The following is a 24,851-nucleotide window of genomic DNA, read 5'->3' on the forward strand; positions in this document are numbered from 1 at the left end:
GACTGAGCCACCCAGGCGCTCCATTCTTTTATTTTTGTCTTTCTGTATATTGAACTTCATGTTTTTAAAAAGTTTATTGGTTGACAGAGTTGATTCCTTAGTTTTTGCTTTCATGTTTCAGCTTATTTTCCAAGATGATTAGTATGTTCTCCTCTGAATATGAAGATTCCACAACTAATTATGATCAGTAATTGGGCATTTTTTTCCCCAATTGTAATAATTAGATTTATACTAAAACGATAATGCTTCAGGAACAAGCATTTAAGGGTAGCTGATGAAAATTAAAAGTATTACCTGTTCAATGTAGACTTGCTCTCATATTTTTTAGTATATTTAAAAATTGCATATTATTAAAATTTAAAATATGAATTTTCACTTGTAATTCAGTGTATGTAATTTCAGGGTTTTTTTTTTTTGATAATCCACATATTCAAGTGATTATAAAGTTCATATAATGATAAAAATACACTCAGTGGGAAGTGAATATTTTTCAATATTACAAGACAGTTATCATAAAGTCAGTAATATGAGTCTTCCTAACGTAGTAATGAATGCCAGTATGTGTGCCTTCGTGTTTTAAAACCTACATGTATTTCTGGCTTATATTGTTTTTATCCAGGATTAAAATACTGCAGTTAGGCAAAACTATTTTTGCCAATTGGAAGAAAAAAAAGAAAAAAGAAAGCAAGTCCTTTCCAAATGATTTCCTGGCTTAGATATAAAATAAAAAGACATGATTTTATTATATTAAAGCCAAATATAAAATGAAGCAGTCTAGCTACACACTTGCTTGGAGCTGATGTGTGTAGTAGTTTTTGAATATTAGGAAATTAGTGCGTGGTTGTATCTAAAAGATCAATACAGTTGGAAATGTTGGAATCTTTTTTTTTTTTTTAATGCAGTTTACTACTCTTGAGTAATTTGCACTAAATATTACTAGGCCTTTATTCTCAAACTCTTGACACATCCCTGGTCATCTTCCATATCTTACCTGTTTGTTTTTTTTTCTGTAAAAGTTAATAGCCTTTTGTCGTTTTGCATAACTGTATAGAGTAGCCCAAACCTAGTGGTTTTATCTGTGGTACAATAAATGATAAAAGCATGGCTTTTATAACAGAGTGAATTACAGAAGTAACATGAAGTCTAATAGCGAATACAACATTTATAGCGTTATAGATACTCTTTTCTGTATAGTAATGGTGGATCAGTGTTATAATTTTAACTTTTCTAATTTTTCATGTTATTTATTATGATTTTGCTGTAGAAAATTAGAGTTAGCTTTGGCTTAGTTCGGATATATAATGCTGACAAGTATGTCTAATGCATTTTGTTGACCTAATGATCTTTTTGAAAGTTGTTATGTAAGTTATAACCGTATTTTATTTGATTTGTCATTGGTAGTCAGTCTTGGATGTTTGTTAGTGGAAGCAAAACCATAGAGAGGGGGTAGGGTGTGCGTGTGTGTATTTTAACAGCAGCAGAGTTCTGAAACAGGAAATCAGTCTTATCGTATTCATCCAGAGACCTAGGAAGAAGGTAATTGTTTCTCATACTCGTTAAAACCAGTTAGTTGGGCAACTTAAATTTTTAGAGGTTCACAGATGTAGGCTTGAACAGTTGTAGATACATTATTTCATAACAACTCTGAAGAAAAATTGATTAAATTCGTTGAGGGGACTAATCCAGCTAATACACTAAAAAATTGTACTTTGGATTTTAGAGTATTGCTAGCATTATCAGTGACTTGATAAGATACTTTTCCGTGGTTCTGATTTGCTTAAATTTAAATAAAGTTCAGAGTTCCTTGATTGTTCCTTTAAAAAGTTTTTAGAAACTGTGTGTAATCTTAATCTTAAATTTAAACAGTAGGAAAAATAGTTAATTCTGTGTCAGGTGTATGTCCCTGGAAATTGTCTTTCCCTCTTTGTTAATGTACATATGCTCATAATTACATACATATGTATTCACAAAGTAATTTTTATTTGTCATTTTTAAAGCTATATATAGGTAATATTTCATCAGGTTAAGTACCACATTCTCCTTACTGTACTATGTTAAGGTTATTTCCATTTTTTTCTTTTATAAACAGCATTATTGTGAATATTGTGAAAAGTATAGTCTACTTTTTTGTTTGTTTTCGGGTGTCCACTATAAAAGGGAAGAGTGTTTCATAGCTCTTTGTTACAGATTGTAGATTTCTTGTCAAATGAACCAATGTATAGTGTTGCTACTAAGTAGAAGACTTACTAACATTCTTGATATTACCTTTGAAGAATGTGATTTTTTATTTAGAAAGTGAGATCTTGGGGCACCTGGCTGGCTCAGTCTGAAGAGCATGCAACTCTTCATCACAGGGTTGTGAGTTCGAGCCCCACGTTGGGCGTGGAGCCTACTTAAAAAAAGATTTTAAAAAAATTTAGAAAGGGAGGTCTACACTTCATTTCAAAGCAAAAATATGTGTAAACTTTTCAGTCAAGACAAGTTGGTATAATATAACAACACGAGAGAAAGTTGTGAGGTTCTAATTGTTTGGAGGAGTAGAAAACTCCAGTAGAGTTCATAAATTACTTGGCAGTCAGTCTTCCTTTCTGGTTTGGCACTGTGGGCAGTTAATTTAGAAGTGTTAAAAGGAACCTAAAATTTATGCTAAAGTGAATTGAAGTGAATGTATTGGAATTCTTTCTTTTATAATTTGTTTATAAAAACACCATATTGAGTCGCCTTGTAATGAGACATTAAAACTAAAATTAACAGGACATTTCTGACCCATGCAAACCTCAAATAATAATAACTTCTTGCTACAATTGTAGAGCCCTTTTCAGTTTACAGATTTAAAGATATATCTAGATATCTCATTTGATCCTTGAAACAACCAGTGAAGAAGTTACAGCAGGTATTATCATTATTTTGCAGAAAAAAAGACACAAAAAATATTTGAGGCCCAGAGATTTAGTAATTTACCTCAAGTCATAGGTTTTTAAATTGCAAAGCTGAGAACGGAACTCTGGTCTTCTATATTAAATGACAGTATGCATTAAGTGCTCCCGTACAGGGCCTGGCACCTAGTAAATATTTAAATGTTCCTGTGTCCTGTGTTGTTCTGACCATTACTTCTTTATTCATAAAATGCCCATCATTGGGAGCATTCTTTCTATTATATTGCTGTAGTTCAAGCTTTGGTACTTTAGAAAATAAGATTTTAGGCTGTGTTACTTTGGTCTGTACCAAACTGTATACCAGGAATGATTATATGCTTTGTATGTTGGGACAAATTGTTCTCAAATAATGAACAATTAGCACTTTATCAACTGGAAAATTCAAGGAAGTCCTATTTCTGCTTTCCTACCCATATGAGTCTTCAATTTAGAAACCAGATACAAACATTTTACACATTTAATAGGAAAAAACAAAATGTAATAAGAAATATGAAATGTTTCATTAAATGAAAAATTCTTACAAGTCTATGAGAGTGGCAGTTATTTAAAGCATAATTTGATTAGTAAAGTTGATAAGACAGATATAACTGGGATACGCGTGGAAACTATTTGTTACATTTAAACTTGTTAAAATTTGTTGAAACAAACATGTAGACCTGGTGTAGCTTATGAGTCAGTGGCTGAATTTTTTTTCCTCTCACCTGATCCTTAAGCATCCGTTAGTTGAAAGCCCTGACAAAAAGCAGGGAAAAAACTCCAGAAATTCCTGGAAAGGAAACTTAAATGGTGAAGTCCTGGTATTTGCTAACTTGCTTTCAATTCTCCTTTTTAGTCTATTTATTCCTTCACTCCTGTTGCTGGCTTAGCTCAGTGTTCTCTTGTGAGCCAGGCCCCTTCAGATTTGCTTTCGACGCTTTTTGATCACTACCTCTGTGAATCTGTATGTCATTTTCCGTGTGCCAGCCAGTCGTGTTCCGTGTATGTTATGGCTTCATTTTGTCAACTTTCAGCCAGTTAGAATTTTAAAGTAGCTTATATGTGATCAGTGGAAATAAAATATTTCCCTAAAATAATTATGGCAGGAAAAAAGTGTTACTGGTTTGAATACTACTACTCTATTAGTTTTTTAGTTTATAAGTTGTTTAGGGATAAGTAGATTTATATATTATGTTGAATACTACAAAGAAACTTCAGAACTTTATTTTCAATAATTATACTTAAATTAAGATTCAGTCTACCTTCAGGAACACACACATAAAATAAGGTTTAAGGAGGTATTTTTGGTTATCCTCTATTTGAAAATTCTTAAATTTGTAAAATAAACCCCATTAATTTAGGTTCAAGTAAAATTTTGAGAAGGTAGGTATGAAATCTCAACTCACAAGTTGTTTTCTAAAAGGTGTTTTGTTAACTAGGCGTAACTTAGCATATACTTTTAGTGTTTTAAGTCATGATTGGATACTTAGAACAACCAGTAAAAATTTATTTAGCTCATATAATAGCCATGTTATTTTACAGCATGTCAGTGAATGTTATTGGTGAAACGGACTTCTGTGGACAGGTGTTAGGACTTAATTACCTTTTTTTTAAATTTTTTTTTTTAAACGTTTTTATTTATTTTTGAGACAGAGACAGAGCATGAACGGGGGAGGGTCACAGAGAGAGGGAGACACAGAATCCGAAGCAGGTTCCAGGCTCTGAGCCGTCAGCACCGAGCCCAATGCGGGGCCCAAACTCAGGAACCTTGAGATCATGACCTGAGCCGAAGTCGGTGCTTAACCGACTGAGCCACCCAGGCGCCCCTTAATTAACATTTAATTTTTTTCTTTCATTCAGTTTTCTGTCGTGTGAGATGGGATTGTTGTAGCACTTGAATCAAGACTGTCCAAATATGGTCTATGTAATTATCAAAACAGCAATGAGTCCCTTAAGATCTTGTATTTTATTGTATGTAAATGATACCTTAATTAAAACAAGTTGAACACATTTGCTCACAGGTTGGGCCAAAGGAGACTGTCTGCTGTATGTCATGCATGTCATCTCCTGTAGCAGTGGTGGCTCTCGTGGCTCTCCAGCTTAGGCGAGCGAAACACAAAGTACCAGGCGTGTACGTGTGCGTTTCTTCTGCCTCCCTGCTTCCTGCACGTGGCCACTGATAATGGGGAAAGAAGGCTTTTGTTTTTCCTTTGGGGAATTTGGGAATATTTTACATTTGTTCTGTTTCTTTTTTTTTAAAGTTTATTTCAGACAGAGAGAGGGAGGGAGGAAGAGAGAGAAAGGAGAGTGAGGAGAGAGACACAGAGGATCTGAAGCGGGCTCTGCGCCGTCATCCCAGAACCCGTTGTGGGGCTTGAGCTCAAGAACCGTGAGATCATGACCTGAACCGAAGTCAGATGCTTAACTGACTGAGCCACCCAGGTGCTCATGATACTGTCAAGTGATATTGTCAAGATTTCAAAGAGTTAAGGTTTCTGTTAGGCTTTGGTGCTCTTGAGAAGGATTAGGCTATTCAGTAAGTCAGTGTCAGTGGAAAAAAAAAACCACCCAAATAGTTACGGTGAGCTCCTGTGGTCTAGGTCTGTGCCATTCAATTGTTAGACAACTGCCACTATGTTCTGGTCATTTTTTAAATATATTCACGCATTTATTCCTTAGAAAACCCTGTATGATGAGTATTTTCACCAGTCCCATTTTTCATAGGAAACTGAGGATATGGAACTTGCAAAAAGGATGTACCTGAAGCTAGAGTTCAAGTCCAGACAGTTTGGCTCTAGAGCAAACGTTCGTAGCCATGGCGCCATATCGCCTGCGAGTAGATCCCTAGATGGCAAAATATTTGGCTCTCTTTAGTGACCTAGTTAGTATAATTCTTTATGTTCGGCATTTGTAAGTCATTAGATCAGAATTTCATATTAAACCCTCTACTACTTGTTTAAGAGTATATCCAGTAAGTTCAGGTTAAGGCTGTTCTGTATTAAAAATCATACATTATTTTTTCTCACTTATATTTATTTGGTTTAAATTGTCTAAAAAGGTATGTCAGAAATTTAGACATACTGGTAAGCAAAAAAGTCATATTAGAGGTTTATTGGCATAAGTCTTGGCATAAGAAATACTTGCTTCAAAATTCAGCCCTCGTTATTGCTGACATTCAGTATTGGAAATGCCAGTGAGTTTTGTATTATCTTTTAGAAGTTTTAACATTTGGTTAGTAAAATTCACTTTCATTTGAGCCTGCTTCGTTTGTAAATTTTTTATTATTGATTTGGAAATATATAAAAAAAAAATTTTAATCCCCTTTTGTGAGGCAGCATGGTATAAAAAGCCTGGGCTTTGGGTTATGCACTTAACAGGTTTGAATCATAACTTAGTACTTATTGGCTGTGGAACCTTGCACAAATTACTCAGTCTTTTTGACCTGCAATTTTATCATTTATGAAATGGTAATATTACTCAGTAGGATAGTTAGGATTAAATGGGAAGGTATTTCCCATACCGTGGCACGTGTTCTCTGCCTTGTTCTAACTTCTGATGGGTGCCAAAGTCTTGGGTAAAATCTCAAACTGTGAAAAAGGAAGGTGAGAATTTGAGGAAAAGGAAACCTTGAAAGACCGACTTCCTAGATTCTGTGTAAAGAAAGTATTGGATTGTTGCTCTGCAAAAGACCCCCACGTTATTTCTGGCCTCTGACTCCTTGTGTGTGGTTAAATTGAACTCCCTGCCGACAGCATCCTTAAAACTAGACCTAATCTTCTGTCCTGGTGCTTTCTCCATAGAGCTTTGTGTGCGAGCCACATGGGACTGCTGGCTTTTTCCAAATATTTTATGTATTTCCATAACTCTGTCCTGTACTCTGCTTGGAATGTTACAGTCGCTCTTGTTCTTCTGTCTGCTGATGCCTGACTGCTTAAGGATTATCTAACATATCGCCTACTTTGTGAAGCTTTATCCGTGCCCTTACAGAATTTATCCTGCTCTCTTTTTCTCTTAAAATATCTTGATCTTGTATTCAGTAGAGCCTGAGGCACAGTTGCACGTCTGTGTGTCTGTCTTCCCTGATAGAACAGGAACTCTCTCAATGCAGTAGGCTTTGCTTACTTAGCGTTACATTTTCAGTGCCCCTTCCGTAGAATGTTCAATTTGTGTTTGGATAAGTGATTGAAAGAGGGGGCCAATTGAGTTTACTTTAATGAGTATGTAACATCCCCATTTATGTATTGTCATAAACAGTTTTTTAAAGTAAGTTAATCAAATCCTTTGCAACTTTATTTTCTTTATTAGTTAGTATTCATAGTGTAAGGATAAATTTGAGTTTAGTCCTGGTAAAAGTGACTGCATTTCAAGGGCCTTTGTTTTACTGTGCTCTTCTGTAAGGCTAAAAATCTTCCTAGCGTTTTCACTGAAATTAAGAATTCAGTTAGGAAGTTTGTTAGTAGCAGTCATTATTATTTCTTTGAATAAAACATATTTCTCTGTTGTATTGCTCAGAAAAACTTGGGTGATTTCTCTCTCTCTCTCTCTTTTTTTTTTTTTTTTTTAACGTTTATTTATTTTTGAGAGACAGAGACAGATCGTGAGCGGGGGAGGAGTAGAGAGAGAGGGAGACACAGAATCCGGAGCAGGCTCCAGGCTCCGCACAGGGCCTGACGCGGGGCTTGAACTCACAAACGGTGAGATCATGACCTGAGCCGAAGTCGGACGCTCAACTGACCGAGACACCCAGGCGCTCCTTGGGTGATTTCAATTTATATTTTTGACTGACATATATTTATAATTTTTAAGGTAGGAATTCTGGGCTGGCGGCAGCTGCCACTGCTCTGGGGCCTTACTGCTCCCTCATGTTGTTTTCCGAGTGTTATTTCTCATTTTCTACATGTTGGTGCTCCCAAGACAGAGTTACAAAGTAAAGATTATTTACTTTAAGGAATTACACTGCTGTAGACTTGATTTGAGCCTCCATTCTTTTATTTTCCTCATGAATGGGTATAACAGCCTAAACCATTTCGATAATTGAACGTAGCTGCTTTTTTTAAACATTTTTATTTATTTTGAGAGAGAGAGCGTGAGTAGGGGAGGGGCAGAGAGAGAGAGGGAAAGAGAGAATCCGAAGCAGGCTCTGCGCTGCTCAGCTTAACTGACTGAGCCACCCAGGCTTCCCAATCATAGCTCTTTGAATTGAGCTACATTTTTAGGTGGGACTACTTTCTTATGTGAGAATAACAGATGACAGCTGATATTTGTAATGTTAAAAATGATAATCCTAGTAGTTTTGGAACCTTTCCAGTAAAGAACCCTTTGAGGTTGGGGTGAATTTATAAATTCTTAAAGTAACAAAAATTGCCACATAGTAAATGCTATTTAAGTGTTAGATACTTTTATCATTATACGTATGTGTGTGTGTGTGCATATATATGTGTATATACATATATGTTTTTGGGCAGAAACTCAGCATTTTTTTCTTTTTTTAGCTACACAGCTGAAACTGAGTCATGCAGGATAAGACAATATTTTGTCATGATGCTTAGTAAATAGACTTAGAGATAATTATAATCTTTTATAGAAATAGTACAGGTGCATTGTACCAAAACTAGAAAATATAAAACAAAAATGAGAAAAATATATATTTCTACCACCCAGAGATGATTACTTTTAGTACCTTAGTTTGTAAATCTTTTTGTCTACATATGTCTATATGGATATATATGCATTATTATGCCAACATGACGTAATGCTATATGTTCTCTTTTGAAACCTTTATTTCAGTCAATAATAATAATACTGTCTACTTTTCCATTTCAGTAAACTTTCATCTTATCTAATGCCCAGATGATATTCATATTTCTCTAGTTAGCTCAAAAATGTTCTTTATGCCTGGTTTGCCTAGAACAGTATCCAGAACAGCATTGTACATGTGAACTTGGCTCTTAGAACCCTTAAGTCTTTTTAAGTCAAGGATAGCTACCTGTCCCTCCCCTCCTCACCTTTAAAAACAAGGCATTTGAGGGGCGCCTGGGTGGCTCAGTTGGTTAAGCGTCCGACTTCGGCTCAGGTCATGATCTCACAGTTCGTGAGTTTGAGCCCCACATCGGGTTCTGTGCTGACAGCTCAGAGCCTGGAGCCTGCTTTGGATTCTGTGTCTCCCGCTGTCTCTGCCCCTCCCCTGCTTATGTTCGGTCTCCGTCTCTCAAAAATAAATAAACGTTCAAAAAACAAAAAGGCATTTGAGCAGAGACTGGGTCATGTGCTGTAGACCTTTTAAATTTATCCAGTTTATTCTCTGATAATGTCAGTTAGCTTGGTTTTTCTGTCTCTTTGTAAATGAGTAGCTATATCTAAATGCTTGGTGGGTTCTCAGGTTGAATATAGCTTGGCTATCATAGATGATGCTATGTCCTTCATATTGTATCACATCAAAAGTTATACGATCTCCACTTGATGATGCTGAGATTGACCAGTGAAATTGGGTGGTGGCAGTCTCTTCTGCCCATTGTTCAATTATGTTTGTTTCCTTACATTAGAAAGTATTTTGTGTGGCATTACTTTGACTGTAAGAAAGTTCAGTTCTTTTTTTATTATTTAAAATTTTTGTTAATGTTTATTTTTGAGAGGTAGAGTTGAGTGGGGGAGGGGCAGAGACAGGGAGACACAGAATCAGAAGCAGGCTCCAGGCTCTGAGCTGTCAGCACAGAGCCCACATGGGGCTCGAACTCATGATCCGTGAGATCATGACCTGAGCTGAAGTCAGATGCTTAACCGACTGAGCCACCCAGGTGTTCCAGAAAGTTCAGTTCTTCATCATCAACTCACTTACTGCTTTAGAACCGGTTGTTGATCCTGGCCTAATCAATAATTTTATTAGGGTTTGCAAAATATGATTTTCAAAGTTCTGTTCTCTTGTGTTTTTCTGTAAAGTGTATCTTTGTCATATGAACTGGGGCTATTTGATTGCCCTGAAATATAGTACCTACAGGAAAATTTGCATAAATACTTAATCCGCCCCCCTCATTAGCTATTTTCAAAGTAAAGAAAGAACCATTCTGATAGCTACTTCAAATAAATGAAAAAGAGATTTTCTTTTTTTCTTTTGAACATCTTTATAGGCTCAAGGTTTTAGTTTTATTTAGGGTGTTTTAATTTACTAGCGTTTAAATTTTTTCTTTGATGCTCAGATTGTTACAGTTTTAGTTGTTGGGATGTCCTTCATGTTAGCTTCTATGTCTGGTATAGACCATTAGTCTCTGTACACCTTCCATGTTCTCTGGCACAGAAAGGAATCCCAGGCTCACCTTGAACCTTCTTGTCCCACCCCTGGCATCAGCTGTTGTTCCAAGGAGTTTAGTACCTTTTAATGTATTATGATATGAGAGATGAAATCTGGGTTTTAGGATTGTTTACTTTTGCTAAGGTAACATGCTTTTAGGCCACTTCAGTGAAAAGACCTAGAGAACATACATTTTAACGTGAGTTCGTATTTAATTAATGTTTTTACCTTGATTTTTGATTTTTTTATTTAAAAAATTTTTAATGTTTATTTTTGGGAGCAAATGAGAGAGAGAGAGAGAGAGAGAGAATGTGGAGGAGGGGCAGAGAGAGAGAGAGAGAGAGAGAGCAAGGGAAACAAGGCGCTCGAACTCAGGAACCATGAAATCATGACCTGAGCTGAAGTCCAGAGTCAGACACTTAGCTGACTGAGCCACCCAGGTACCCCGTTGATTTCTTGATTTTATAATGGTATCTCTTTTATGTCTGTAATCATGAATCTGAAAATCATTAGCAAAATTTTATTTTTCTCCCTACAATATAAAGAAAAAAAGCTTGAGGATATCCATACTGATATTAGTAAAAACGAACTCTCAGAAGAAGTTTAAAATTTTTTTTCTAGCTGTTTTTGTTCTTATAGTGTGCTTCCTAACAAGAAGTACAGTAAAATTGTTGCACTGTCCAGATGAAATCATTTCTCCTGGTCATCAATTTAGTATTTAGTCAGGTTTGTTGTTGCTGTTTTTAGTGTATGCTTCTCCCCTTTCCCTTCCCCCTCCCTTCTCTATGAAGCAAACATTTGTATTAGTTTCTCGGTTGTGTGTGTGTGTGTGGTGTGCACATGTGCATTGGAAAGTTCAAATTCAAGCAAATACGTGTGTAAATGTTATTTCATCCAAACAGTAAATATTTTTTCATATAAAAGGTAGTATACTGTATATGTTGTGCTTCTTTTTTCTTAAAATATTTGTTAGGTCTGTTCAATCAGTGTGTGGCAAAACTATGGATAAAACCTTTTAAAAATTCTGATACTAAAATAAAAGCTTTTAGTAATTCGATAATTATTTTTGGATTGAAAATAATACTGAGATCAACTCAATAATGTGAATGTAGCAGAAAGTGAAGGAAAAAAGATCTAGAAAAGGGCACTGGCTTTGATGAATTTTGAATTGTATTTGAAAAATGAATGGGTCCAGAAGTAGACAGGCAGAACACTTTAGGGATGATTTTGAAGAGAGGCTTGAGGCAGATTAGCTTGGCTGTTTTGGAAGGTCCATGTCAGAAAATTATGAGATTAAAGAGATGGATAGTGGATCTCAAGAAGAAATTAGTGCTGGTATGATCCAAAATACATAGAAATGTAGATTGTGTGTGTGTGTGTGTGTGTTTTAGTTAATGCTTCTGGAGTGCAGAAGTTTTTATGCCAAATATAGTGTGTGACATAAGTGAATAGAATGGCATGCTAAATGTTGATTACCTTGATGGAAAGGGAGAATAAGTTTGTACCTTAGTTCGGTATTACCAAGTCACAAATACCAAGGACTGGAAGAGATCACTGTGGTTGTTTCAGCCTAATCATGTGGAATAGGAAATTGAAGCCTGCAAATGTCTAAGTCACATGTCAAAATTATACAACTGGTTAGATGAACAGCCAGGTCTTAAATCTGGCTTCCTAATTCTTAATTGTAGCTCCCTTTCTCTATGCCATGGTGCGTTTTATATTCATGAAAAAATTAGAAGTTGTGTAGCTATTTTTGTTTTTATTTTGATACTTGGTTTTTGTCCCAAGATAACTTGAGTTCTGTGATTTATAAAGTCTGAGGTTTTTGTTTTTCATGTACATATGCCTAAATACCGTAAATGTGGAAGTTAAGTTTTTTCCTTGAGGGCATTTTTAATGTAGTAGGTAGAGGGATTTGAAAATTATTTTGCCATATAATTATTTTGATATAATTCTTTCGGAATTAATGTATTCAATTGTGTTTCTTAATTATGCATGATGGTTTATAAATAAATAAATTTGACAGTCTTTTGCTAACATAGGTATAGTACTTTTTATAATCAGCTAATGCTTTAAAACATTTACACGTAGTTTGCATTTTTGCATATTTCAGATATTTCCTTAACCTAAGTACTCAGATATTTATCCAAACATTATTGCTATGGGGTTTCCTGCAGAAAGACTTGAAGGCGTATACAGGAACAATATTGATGATGTAGTAAGGTAAGAACTCTTAATTTTCTGTTTCAACTATTGATGTATTCATGCTGTATTTTCATTTAGAGAAGATTTCTAAACCATAGAAAACGATGTACTTGTGAGGTAAACTATTTTTATTATGTTGGTGCTCTGTACTGCTTTTTTGTTTGTTTAATGGACTTCAGTGGGATACAACTCCGTTGATAAGAACTGACCTTTGACATGATCAGGTGTATGTGATATAATTTCATGGACTCCATACAATACTTCTTAACCAAGTTAATGTCTGGATTCCATTACACTATGGTTTTGTCTTTTATTTCACAGTAGGGGATTAGGTTTAACATCATGCGGATTCATTCACTTAAATTTATTCATCCTAAGTTGGAGATAACTGATACCATGTATTTTTTACATACAACAGTTTATAGTAGGGCATAAATGTACCAAGCGTTTGAATAAGTATTTGGTAGAGGGTCTGGACAGGAGTTGGTGGGCAAACCAAAGTCTGACTTTGTCTCTTTTATAAACGTGAGTAATTTTCTAAGTGTGATTATCATTCAGTTCCGAACAATGTTTCTCAAGGCCCATTTAAATGATTTTAATACATTTATAACCTAAGAGTACATCATGTGTTTCATGAGAGAAGAAATTTGTGTCTGCTGTGTAGTCTCAATATATTTTCTCATTCCAAATAAAAAATATATATGTATGAAAAACTAACTGTAAATGTCCGTAGAAACTTTAATGGTTTTTAAAGTTTAAAATTTTGGATTATTCCCTTTATGCTCTTTCAGAAATCTCTTTCTTGGAGACTTTGGATTTAAATGTTTGCTGGGAATTAAATGTTACAGTGAGTGGGAGAGCACTTTGTAAAGCATTATGCAGGTGTAGAGTCCTTTTGTGTTAGTTGTTTAAGCACATGAGCCGACCTGTGTCCTTATATGAGTGAGCCACAAGTTGTTTTTCTAAGTGGTAAGTTTTTACCAATTTGCTTTGAACCAATGTATATTTAAATTTTGCCATATTGAGTTGTGTCCAGTTGGACTTTTGTAGTGTTTCTGTTCTGTGCAGAATTAGTAAATGTCAGTGTCTACAAAAACTACAGAAAAGCCCCAAACTGCTTCTTTGTAGTTTGTATTACAGTTATAGCTACATGAGACTGTTAGAAGTGCTGTTTAAGAACTCGAAAATAGGGAAATAAATTTGTTTTCTCCTAGTTAGGTGGGACACAGTTGGAAGGATGCTTACCATCACAGATCCATGAGAGCAACACTGTGATACGGTTTAGTCAGTGGCAGTACACATGTACAGAAAATGTGGGTGGTAGAGAAAAGAATGAGGGACGTAAATTTTGAATCAGCAGAGAAGGAGGATCTGGAAAAGGAGTCGTGCAGTCACCAGACTTGTGTTCTCTGCGGTGGTGCAGGAGTGTTCATGAGGCCTCCTTATGACCTAGGCAAGATATCCTCCAGGGTGACTATCTTATATTACTGCTTTATCGTTCTGTGTCCAACCAAGTACTGATTCAATCAAATCAGGTTAGTACTCACCTGGAAAAGGAGTATGAATAGTCTGGGTAGAGGACAAGTTTTCTGATCACTGTAAGGGTATCATCCTCGTGGTAAATTAACCTGGCATGTTAGTTTTGGTTGGTTCTCTTTGTTCTCTTCTGACTGAATTAGTTTCTTCTGACTTGTTAGTCACGAGGCTGATTTTTCATCTTTCAGGTTACTGATAAAGTTCAGTTTTTGGATCTGTACACTTCATTTTCAGACCCTTAGATTGTAATAATTTCACCAAGAAAATACTTTTTTGGGAAGCATTTTGATATGTCATCTTCTGACTTCATAGCCCTCGCCTGAATTAATGACACTGAATTAAGATTCCCAAATTTGGGGCTCCTGGGTGGCTCAGTCAGTTAAGCGTCCGACTTTGGCTCAGATTATGATCTCGCGGTTCACGAGTTCGAGCCCCATGTCGGACTCTGTGCTGACAGCTCAGAGCCTGGAGTCTGCTTCAGATTCTGTGTCTCCCTCTCTCTCTGCTCCTCTCCTGCTCATGCTCGCTCGTGCACTCTCTCTCTCTCTCTCTCTCTCTCTCTCTCTAAAATAAAATAAAACATTAAAAAGTTATTGAAAAAAAAAGGATTCCCAAATTTAATTTGTAATCTGTAACCAAGATTGAAGTTTATTCTGCCTGCTTTAATGTATCTAGCTTATTTTGTCCAGTTCTTGGCTTTTTCAAATGTTATTCCTTAAAAAAGTTTTATGTACATGGTTTTTTATTTAGCCAGTAGTTGCTTTAGCCAACTGATCCTGTCACCTTTATGGTAATGGCAGTGGTAATAGCACGTAAATGATGAGGAATTACCTGTGGAATATAATAGCTATGCTGTGCCTGGTTTGTCTTGCCCTCCCACATGTTGCGATTGGGGGATAAATGGCTAGTGAGGCTTTGCTGGCTTCCGTTGCTCACTCCGCTCCCCTTCTGCGAGAGAGAGGATGAACAGTGACCAAGAAGATAGTTGTGGTTTTTCCTGTGAAATAAAATAAAAATAAGTAACTTCCAAGTAATTGGCCTGTTAGGATTAACTTCTCCAAGGGGGAATGGCTGTCTCTAGTACCTAAATGATTGATTTTCTTGTTTGGTTCCCACGGTATTGGACACAGTAGTAATAATCAGTAGTGATTCCTTTTTGGCTCAAAGATGATAATGTCTCAGTGAAAAATGTGTCTTTATTCTTGTAAATTTTCTCTCAACAAACATTTCCAGTTGGATTTTCCTTTGCCCTCTCATTCCATGTGTTTTCTATGATTTCTCCCCAAAGGAGAAACACTATGCCAGGTTCATAGTTTGTTAGTGTTGAACATCTTTGCTTTGAGTACAAGAAACTCACATTGCAAATGCCTTTACTTAAATTATGCAGTATTTAACCGTTGGGGATATGGTTTGTTAATGGCAACATGAAATTTTATATTTGAGGTACTCAAGTGACAAATATTTAACTTCTTTTGAGGTTACCTCCTAGGGTCAGGAATTGATGCAAAAAAATAAAAAGTCGGGGAGAAGTGAACAAAGCTGAAATTTTTAACTATCTTAACTGCAAATGTTTTGTTTAATAAGCAATCAGAATTGACAGGGTAGGACAACGACGTCTCAAAAAGAAAGTTGAAGAGCTGAACTCTTCCCAGATTGTTTTTTCTTCTTTTCCTCTTATTAACCACCTTCTCTCCTCCTCCTTTATTGCCCCTAAGATCTTGCTCTGAACTGCTGGTAATTTGAAACAATGTTTTATTCAAATAATTGATTATTGTGTGGTAATCTCATCCCTGGGGCTAATATTGAAGTTACCCTAATTTATATGTTATCTGGTATAAAATCTAAGCAGTCTTTAACAAAGTGATGAATTATGTGTTTAACAGACATAGCTTAGGAACTGTTCTGTACTTAATAAATCAGACAAATGTAGGTTTAATAGAGTCGTGAACTGGCTTTCTTACTGCAGAACCTTTAATATACTACTATGCCTTGTAACTCTCCCAAGAGTGAAATTTGAATATGCTGCTTTTCTTTTCCTGTTTTTTCTTTCTCTTCCCTTCCCTTCCCTTCCTTTCCTTCCCCCTTCTCTCTTTCTTTTCTTTTTATATGTTAAATAATGTCTTCTAAACAGTGTTCCTTGGAGCATAATTTGGGAAGTGTTGAAAATGAAAAAAGATGCATAGAACAATATTTCCCCTTAGTCTGAAATCAGTAGGAAGTAATTTGCTTCCCGTTTTATTGGAACGATGTTAGATGTGGGTGGGTTCCCATATTTATTGTAAGGAAATGCTTTGAGCTTAGTCTTCTGATATATAGTGATTTTCTTTAAAAAAAAAAAAAAAAGACTTTATTCATTGTGTTCTATACTCTCAGCCTTTTTATCTGTGTGTGTGTGTGTGTGTGTGTGTATGTATATATATATATATATATATATATATATATATATATATATATATATATATAGCTGTATTACAGATTCAGGTGCAGCTTCCAGCTTTCCTCTTTTATACATTTTCTCCCTGAAGAAACGTCACATATTCTTATAATTATATGTTGATCTCTCAATCAACCTTAATTATGTGTTGATATTCCATGAAAAAGGAAGTGTTTGTCATCCCAACATTATCATTATTGGTTATTCAGTTAAAAAATTAAAAAGAGATTATTTAGAGGAAAGCTTCGAAATAATTTAGAGAGAATATCAATTCCATTCTCCCTTTTCAACAACTTTTGACTTCTTCCTTGTATTGCCTTTCTTTTCCCTGCTTCCTTTTTGTTCTTCATTGAGGTGAAAATTACATAACATAAAATTAATAATTTTAAAGTGTACACTTCAGTGACATTTGGTACTTTCACAATGTTATGTAACCACCACCTCTTTGAAGTTCCAAAACATTTTTATCACCCCAAAAGAAAAAGCTCTACCCATTGGCTGCCTCCCACTTCTTTTGTTGGTCTTATTTTCTTAAAATAGCAGTCTTGACAGATTTGACAGTGTTTATAGTATCTGCACCAATTCAGTTTTTGATATTTTAATAATAGGTAACATGTATTTTACATTTATTTACATACGTATGTTGCTTTTGTACAGTTTACATGTGTCATATTTTATTTTATTTTATTTTATTTTACTTATTTATTTTGAAGGAGAGAGAGAGCAGGGGAGGTGCAGAGAGAGAGAGAGAGAGAATCCCAAGCAGGTTCTGCGTTGTCAGCAGAGAGCCCCATGCAGGGCTTGATCTCACAAACCAAAATCAAGCTGAAATCAAGAGTCAGCGCTTAACCAACTGAGTCACCCAGGTGACATGTGTCATCTTATTGAAAAACTGCAGTTTTTAATAAGTCCCCATTTCATATATGGTGTTAAAGAAGTTAGCTTCCCCAAGTACCAGAGCTGGTTAAGTAGTGAGGCTAAGGGTTGAGTCCAGTCTGTCAGATTCCAAAGCTGATAGCCATATGATCCTGTATGTCAGAGAACAAAATGTTTTATCCTATACATGTGTACACCAGAGGTTATATACCATGTATAGGTAAATACCAGAAAGTTTATTTAGGATTTGAGTTTCCAGATTGAAAAAAGCTATATTGTGCCAAGCCCAATGAATGAAAACAGGCCTATACCAGGCAATTATTATGAGATTTCTTTTTTTTTTTTTTAATGTTTATTTATTTATTTTGAGAGAGCATGTGCCTGGGGGGAGGGGCAGAGAGAAGGAGAGACAGAGAATCTCAAGCAGGCTCTTTCCCATAAGCACAGAGCCTGACACAGGGCTCCCTCTCAACGACCCTAGGGATCATGACCCGAGCCAAAATCAAGTGTCGGACACTCAACTGGCTGAGCCACGTAGGCACCCCTGAAATTTCTTTAATGATGCCAGAAATAATGAGAATGTCTCAAAAGCTTTCAGGGTCATGTAGGAGGGATTAGGAATATACATGACGTCCAGCTTCTCAGGATGGAAGAATTAATGATGGAAGATGGAGGTACAGTGTGTCACGTTTGCGTTCAGCATAGAGTTCTGTATCCAGCCGAGCCACCAGCCGAAGTGCGAGAGGAAGAAAGAAAGCCATTCGAGAAGAGCAGCAAAAACTTGTATCCATGCAACATTTCTTAGAAAATTATTAGACAGTGTGTTCTAACAAAACAAGAGAATAAGCCATGAAAGAAGAGAAAGGGGCTTTGGTAAATTGAGGCTCCAACTCCGAAGCAGCAGAGGAAAGCCCAGGGATGACACCTGTGCCATCGGCTGAAGAGCAGCTAGTTCTGGGTGAGCAGTATGACAGAGGGCATCAAAGAAGAAAATAAGAAGTAGAACTGATAGATGGATACTGAAATGTTTTGGGAAAACGTGATAGATTCTTACAAATATAGGTGAATTAGGTTAGGAAGCAAATGTTAACATCTGCCGATTGGCTTCTTAACCACAAATTGTCATATTGCCGTTGAAGGTAGGGATTCGGAGAAGTGAAATGTGGAGGTGCTTCTGGTTTTGTAAGCTTCATCTACCATGGCAGAAGATAGGCAGGTAATTGATAAACCTGTAGGAAGCAGTGGTATGTATATTATAGAGAAATGCCAAATTAAATACCAGCAAAAAGGATATGATAGTTGAGGATGGTTACTTTTGGAGAAGACCCAGGAACAGATGAATGAATAGAGCTGGAGATGAATTTTTTTTTTTATTGTGGTAAAATTTTATATACACATATATATATCTATAAAATATGTGCAATACAATTTACCATTTTGACCATTTCTAAGTACACTAGTGGCATTAGGAACATGCACATCGGGCAACCATCACCAGTACCCATCTCAGACTTTTTTTTAATCACCACACTGAAACCGTGTACCTGTTAAGTAGGAACTCCCCAGTGCCCCTACTCTCAGCCTGGCAACACTGTTCTACTTTCTGTCTTTGGTATTTATTCTGGGTACCTTATGTTAAGTGGAGTCAGGCAATATTTGTCTTTTTGTGACTGACTTAGTGTGACATAGCATGTGACTTCACTTAGCATAACGTCTTCAGGGTTCATTCCTGTTCTGGCCTGCGTCAGGATTCTCTTCCATTATATGTATATACCACAGTCTGTTTATCTGTTCATCCACTGATGGACATTTGGGTTGCTTCTGCCTTTTGACTATTGTAAATAATGCTGGTGTGAACACAGGTGTACCAGTATCTGTTCAAGTCCCTGCTTTCACTTCGTTTGGTTGTACACCCAGAAATGGAATGGCTGGGCCAAATGGTAATTCTGTGTGTAATTTTTTGAGAAACTGCCGTATTGTTTTCTACAGTGGCTGTATCATTTTTCATTCCTACCAGCAAGTGTAAGTGTTCCAATTTCTCTACATCCTCAACATTTACTATTTTCTGGGCTTTAAAAAAAAAACTTTTTTTTTAAGAGCCACCTTAATGGGTGTGAAGTACTATCTCATTGTGGATTTTTTTTCTTCCCTATCTTTATCTTTTGTTTATTTTTTAATTTTTTTTTAATGTTTAGTTATTTTTAAGAGAGAGAGAGACAGAGTGTGAGTGGAGGAGGGGCAGAGAAAGGGAGACACAGAATCTGAAGCAGGTTCCAGGCTCCGAGCTGTCAGCACAGAGCCCGACGCGGGGCGCTAACCTACCAGATGTGAGATCATGACCTGAGCTGAAGTCAGACACTCAACCGACTGAGCCACCCAGGTGCCCCCCCATCGTTATTTTAAACTACTGTAACTTGGAGAAATCACACACCTCAGCTACAGAAGCAGAGACCTGAGAAACTTCCCTTCCCCTTGGTAACTGACCTCTCCTGCAAACCCCTTCTTTCAAAGTCAGAGGGAGGGGATGAAACATAAAAGAACCCTTATTTTAGCTAGAATCTTTCCGAGATTTTCCCGTTCTTCTTAGTTTTGGGGTATGACAGCTGGTAATTTCTTCATTTGCTAGGAACCAGAGCTCTGGGAAATCTAGTTAACCAGGAGGCCTGGTGTTTAAAAAAATGAAGAAATGCTAAAAGGATCTTAGAAACAGAGGTACTTAAAATGTGCACATTGAATGCATCAATACTTTCAGCATATGCATGCGTACAATGGCTATATAATTATCTTGAGACAACTTCCAAAGTCTAAATTTGAGGCTTATGATCTCCCTTCTTGGAAGGCCTATTTAAGCATCTAGTAGATTGAGTATTACATTTTTACCACCTAATGGGAGGCCTTCCATCTCCTCCTCCCTCTGTTCCTCTTTTAAATTTGAGTCTAGGGGCGTCTCGGTGACTCAGTCTGTTGAGTGTCCGACCTCACCTCAGGCCACTATCTTGCAGTTGACGAGTTCCAGCCCCGCATCAGGCTCTGTGCTGATGGCTCGGAGCCTGGAGCCTGCTTCCGATTCTGTGTCCCCCTCTCTCTCTGCCTCTTCCCCTCTCATGCTCTGTCTCTCTCTGTCTCAAAAATAAAGATAAACATTAAAAAATTTTTTCTTTTTCAATTTGAGCCTAGACAAGTATAGCACAGGTTCCAGAAAATGTCCAGTGGTTTTTGATCTTTGGGGCATGCAATTTTGTGTATATTTGTTAAGTGATATATTTTTTTAAAGGAGGCATATAGTTAACATATGTGTTATATTAGTTTCAGGTGTACAACATAGAGACTGGACAATTCTGTGCCTTATGTTATGCTCACCACAAGTGGAACTACTGTCTGTCACCACACGGCACTGTTACACTGCCATTGACTCTGTTCGCCATGCTGTACCTTTTCACCCCTGGCTCATTCCATAACTGGAAGCCCATATCTCCCACTTGCCTTTACCCGTTTTGTCCATACCCCTACCCGCTTCCCTCTAGCAACTATCAGTTTGTTCTCTGTATTTACAGGTCTGTTTCCGCTTTTTGTTTGTGTATTCATTTGTTTTGTTTTCCAGATTCTATATATATGAGTGAAATCATATGGTGTTTGTCTTTCTCTGACTGACGTCTGTAACTTAATACCGTCTAGGTCCATCCATGTTGTCACAAATGGCAAGATCTACTTTTTTTAATGGCTGAGTAATATTCCATTATGTTTGTGTGTATGATGTCTTCTTTATTCATTTCTCAGTGGACACTTGGATATTATAAATAATGCTGCAGTAAACATAGGGGTGCATGTGTCATTTTGAATTAATGTTTTAGTTTTCTTGTGCTAGGTATCCAGGAGTGGAATTACTGGATCATATGGTATTTCTATTTTTAACTTTTTAAAGATGTTTATTTTGAGAGAGAGACAGAGAGAGCACGTGCGTGTGCACAGGGGAGGGGCAGAGAGAGGGAGAGAGAGAATCCGAAGCAGGCTCCATGCTCAGTGCGGAGCCCAGTGTGGGCCTTGGTCGGATGCTTAACCGACTGAGCCACCTAGGGGCCCCCTCTTTTGAATTTTTTGAAGAACCTCCATACTGTTTTCCACAGTGGCTGCACTGTGGAATTCATATGCCACATATTCCTATTCCTACCAACAATGCATAAGGGTTCCTTTCTCTCCACATCCTTGCTAGCCCTTGTTTCTTTTGGATTCTAGACATTTTGATGGTTGTAAGGTGATATCTTAGTGTGGTTTTGATTTGCATTGAACATCTTTTCATGTGCTTATTGACTGAATATCTTCTTTGGAGAAATGTCTAAGTTTTTTGCCTATTTGTAAATTGAATGCTTTATTTTTTTGTTGTTGAGTTCTAGTAGTTCTTTATGTATCCTGGGTATTAATCAGGTGATTTGCAAATATTTTCTCCCATTCTATGGGTTGCTTTTTTGCTTTGTTGATAGTGTCCTTTGATGCATAAAATGTTCAGAAGTTTGATATAGTCCAATTTAGCTGTCTTTTTGTTGACTGTGTCTTTGGTGACACATCCAAGAAATCATTGCTAAACTGGTATCCTAAAGCTTTTCTCTCATGTTTCCTTTTTAAGAGTTTAGAGTGTTAGGCCTTTTTTTAGGTCATTAATCCATTTTGAGTAATTTTTGTGTATGGTGTAAAATAAGGGTCCAACTTAATGTTTTTACATGAGGATATCCACTTTTCCCAGCACCATTTGTTGAAAAGACTGTCCTTTTTCTACTGAATGGTCTTGGCACACTTGTCAAAAAATTATTTGACCATATATACAAGAATTTATTTCTGGTCTCTGTTCTAGTTCACTGGCATATATGTCTGTTTTTGTGTCAGTACCACACTTTGTAGCTTTGTAGTAAATTTGAAATCAGGAATTGTGAGTCCTACAATTTTGTTCTTCTATTTCAGGATTGTTTTGGCCTTGGAGGGTTCTTTGAGACTCTATATGAATTTGGGGATGGAATTTTCTACTTCTGCCCCCCCCCCAAAAAAAAAAGTTTTTGGGATTTTGATAGGAATCACATTAATCTGTAGAATGTGTTGAAATCTTAACAATATCAAGTCCTGATCTACGAATGTGGGATGTCTGTCCATTTATTTAGGTCTTTAATTTTTTTCAACAGTGTTTTGTAGTTTTCTCTGTGTATCACCTTGATTAAGTTCATTTATAGATACTCTTTTTCAATGCTATTGTAAATGGAATTTTCCATTTTGGACTGTTCATTGTTAGTGTACAGAAATGCAACAGATATTTGAATTTGAATTTTGTATGCTGTTACTTTACTTAATTTGTTAATTCTAACAATTTTTTGTGGAATCTTTAAGGTTTCCTACATATAAGAACATGTCATCTACAAACAGGTAACTTCATTTCTTCCTTTCCAATATGGATGCCTTTTTGGATAGAAGTGGCAAAAGCAGACTTCCTGTCTGTCTTATTACTGACCTTAGAGGAAAATTTTTGTCTTTTATGATCGCATATCATACTAGTTGGGTGTGGATTTTTTTTAATAGATTTTATTTTTTAGAGCCACTTTTCATTCATAGCTACATTCAGCAGAAGGTAGAGAAGATTCCCATATCCCGCCTGCCCTCACACATGTATAGTCTCCTTCACCAGTTTTTTTTAAGTGTATTTACTTTGAGAGAGAGAGAGAGACAGCCTGAGTGAAGGAGGGGCAGAGAGAGAGGGAGCACACATGGAGCCTACTTGGGAATTCTCTCCCTCCCTCTCTGTCTGCCCCTCCCTTTCTCCCTCCCTCCCTCCCTCCCTCCCTCCCTCCCTCCCTCTCTCTGTCTCTCTCTGTTTCTCTCTCTCTCTCTGTTTCTCTCTCTCTCTCTGTTTCTCTTTCTCTCTCTCTCTCTCTCTCTCTCTCTCTAAATAAACATTAAAACATTTTTTGTCCAGGGGCACCTGAGTGGCTCAGTTGGTTGAGTGTCTGACTTCAGCTCAGGTCATGATCTCACGGTTTGTGGGTTCGAGTCCCACATCGGGCTCTGTGCTGACAGCTCAGAGCCTGGAGTCTGCTTTGGATTCTGTGTCTCCCTCTCTCTATGCCCCTTCCCACTTGCGCTCTGTCTGTGTCTCTCTCTCAAAAATAAATAAACATTAAAAAAATTAAAAAAAATTTTTTTTGTCCAAAACCACAGGATGCATACCAAGAGTGAACCCTAATGTAAATCATGGACTTTCTGTATGATAACGATGTGTCAGTATAGATAAACTAATTATAACAAATACAGTAAAACCTTGGGTTGTGAGTAACTTGTTCTGCGAGTGTTTCACAAGATGAGCAAACATTTCTAATAAAGTTTAACTTGATAAACGAGCGATGTCATGCAATACGAATAGTATGTGAAGCCAAATGTCACATGATCACAACTGAGCCAATGGTTCCTCTCTCTCTCTCTCTCTCTCTCTCTCTCTCTCTCTCTCTCTCTCTCTTTCTCTCTGGGATTGTAGGTGATGATTTCCCGTGCTCAGATGCTCAGTCTCAAGCCGTGGTGTTTGGCAGAAATCAGCGATTTTTCAGGATGTTGGAAGGTGCCCACAACTGGCACTGGTGTATTTTTGTCACTTCAAAGCACCTGTGGACAGTCCTTTGCTTTTCCCCACAAGAGTGAGCTTAGGAATGCTTTGCTTCATTCTAGGTCAGGCTGCCTACAGATAGAGACCCTTTCCTCTGCTGCCTTATGCCAGTTACATGAAATACAGTCTATGACAAGAGTTTATTAATTCTGCACTGTGGTCAGCATCCACGTGAACGTATACAATGGCCCCGTGCAGAAAAAGATTCCTTTGAGTCGATAGATAGCAGTGATTCTGTTGGTGATAGTGAAAGTTGTCCTACACAATAACCCTCCTCTCTCCTGTCTCCCTCAAACCAACCATGAAGGTTATCAAAGGGAAGTACAGGTTAATTTATTTTTCCTTATGCTTTGTATTTTCTTTATTATTTTGTATTATATTACAGTATTGTAATCATTTTTATATGAATGTTTTTGGGTTGTGGAACAATCATCTGAGTTTCCTTTATTTCTTATGGGGAAATTTGCTTTGATATACAAGTACTTTGGATTAGAAGTGTGTTTTTGGAATGAGTTATGCTCGCAAACCAGGGTTTTACCATATACCACTCTGGTAGAGGGCATTAATAATGAAGGAGAGCCCAACATGGGGCTCAGTCCCATGAACCGTAAGATCATTACCTGAGATGAAATCAAGAGTCAGACTCTCAACCGACTGGGCTGCCCAAGCGCCCCTGGGTTTGGACACATTTTAATGACGTGTCCATCATTATAGTAATATACAGAGTACTTTCATTGCTCTAAAAGTAGTCTGTATTCTGCCAATTCATCCCTCTCCATCCTCCCTGCCCCCTGGCCTCTGGCAAATGCTGATATTTTTACTGTCTTCATACTTTTGACTTTTCTAGAATGACATATAGGTGAAATCATCCAGTATGTGCATATAGAAACTCTCCTACTATGCAATATGGCAGTATATGAAAAACCCACAACATGCACAATGGTATGGCCATTTTGGAAGATGGTAGTT

The 24,851-nt window shown here is 36.9% G+C and overlaps 1 protein-coding gene across 2 annotated transcripts in view; it reads left to right on the top strand.

Annotated features, from left to right (window-relative positions):
• PTEN (phosphatase and tensin homolog) overlaps positions 1-24,851 on the top strand; it is a 92,016-nt gene that overhangs the window by 13,205 nt on the left and 53,960 nt on the right. The window contains exon 2 of one of the 2 annotated variants that reach the window (XM_042961247.1): positions 12,336-12,420. In XM_042961247.1, the coding sequence (XP_042817181.1) occupies positions 12,336-12,420 (85 nt within the window). Of the gene's footprint in view, positions 1-12,323; positions 12,421-24,851 lie in introns of those variants that run through there. The other variant, XM_042961248.1, reaches the window with a different exon arrangement.

This window comes from Panthera tigris, chromosome D2 (assembly GCF_018350195.1).
Source record: "Panthera tigris isolate Pti1 chromosome D2, P.tigris_Pti1_mat1.1, whole genome shotgun sequence".
Classification (NCBI taxonomy): domain Eukaryota; kingdom Metazoa; phylum Chordata; class Mammalia; order Carnivora; family Felidae; genus Panthera; species Panthera tigris.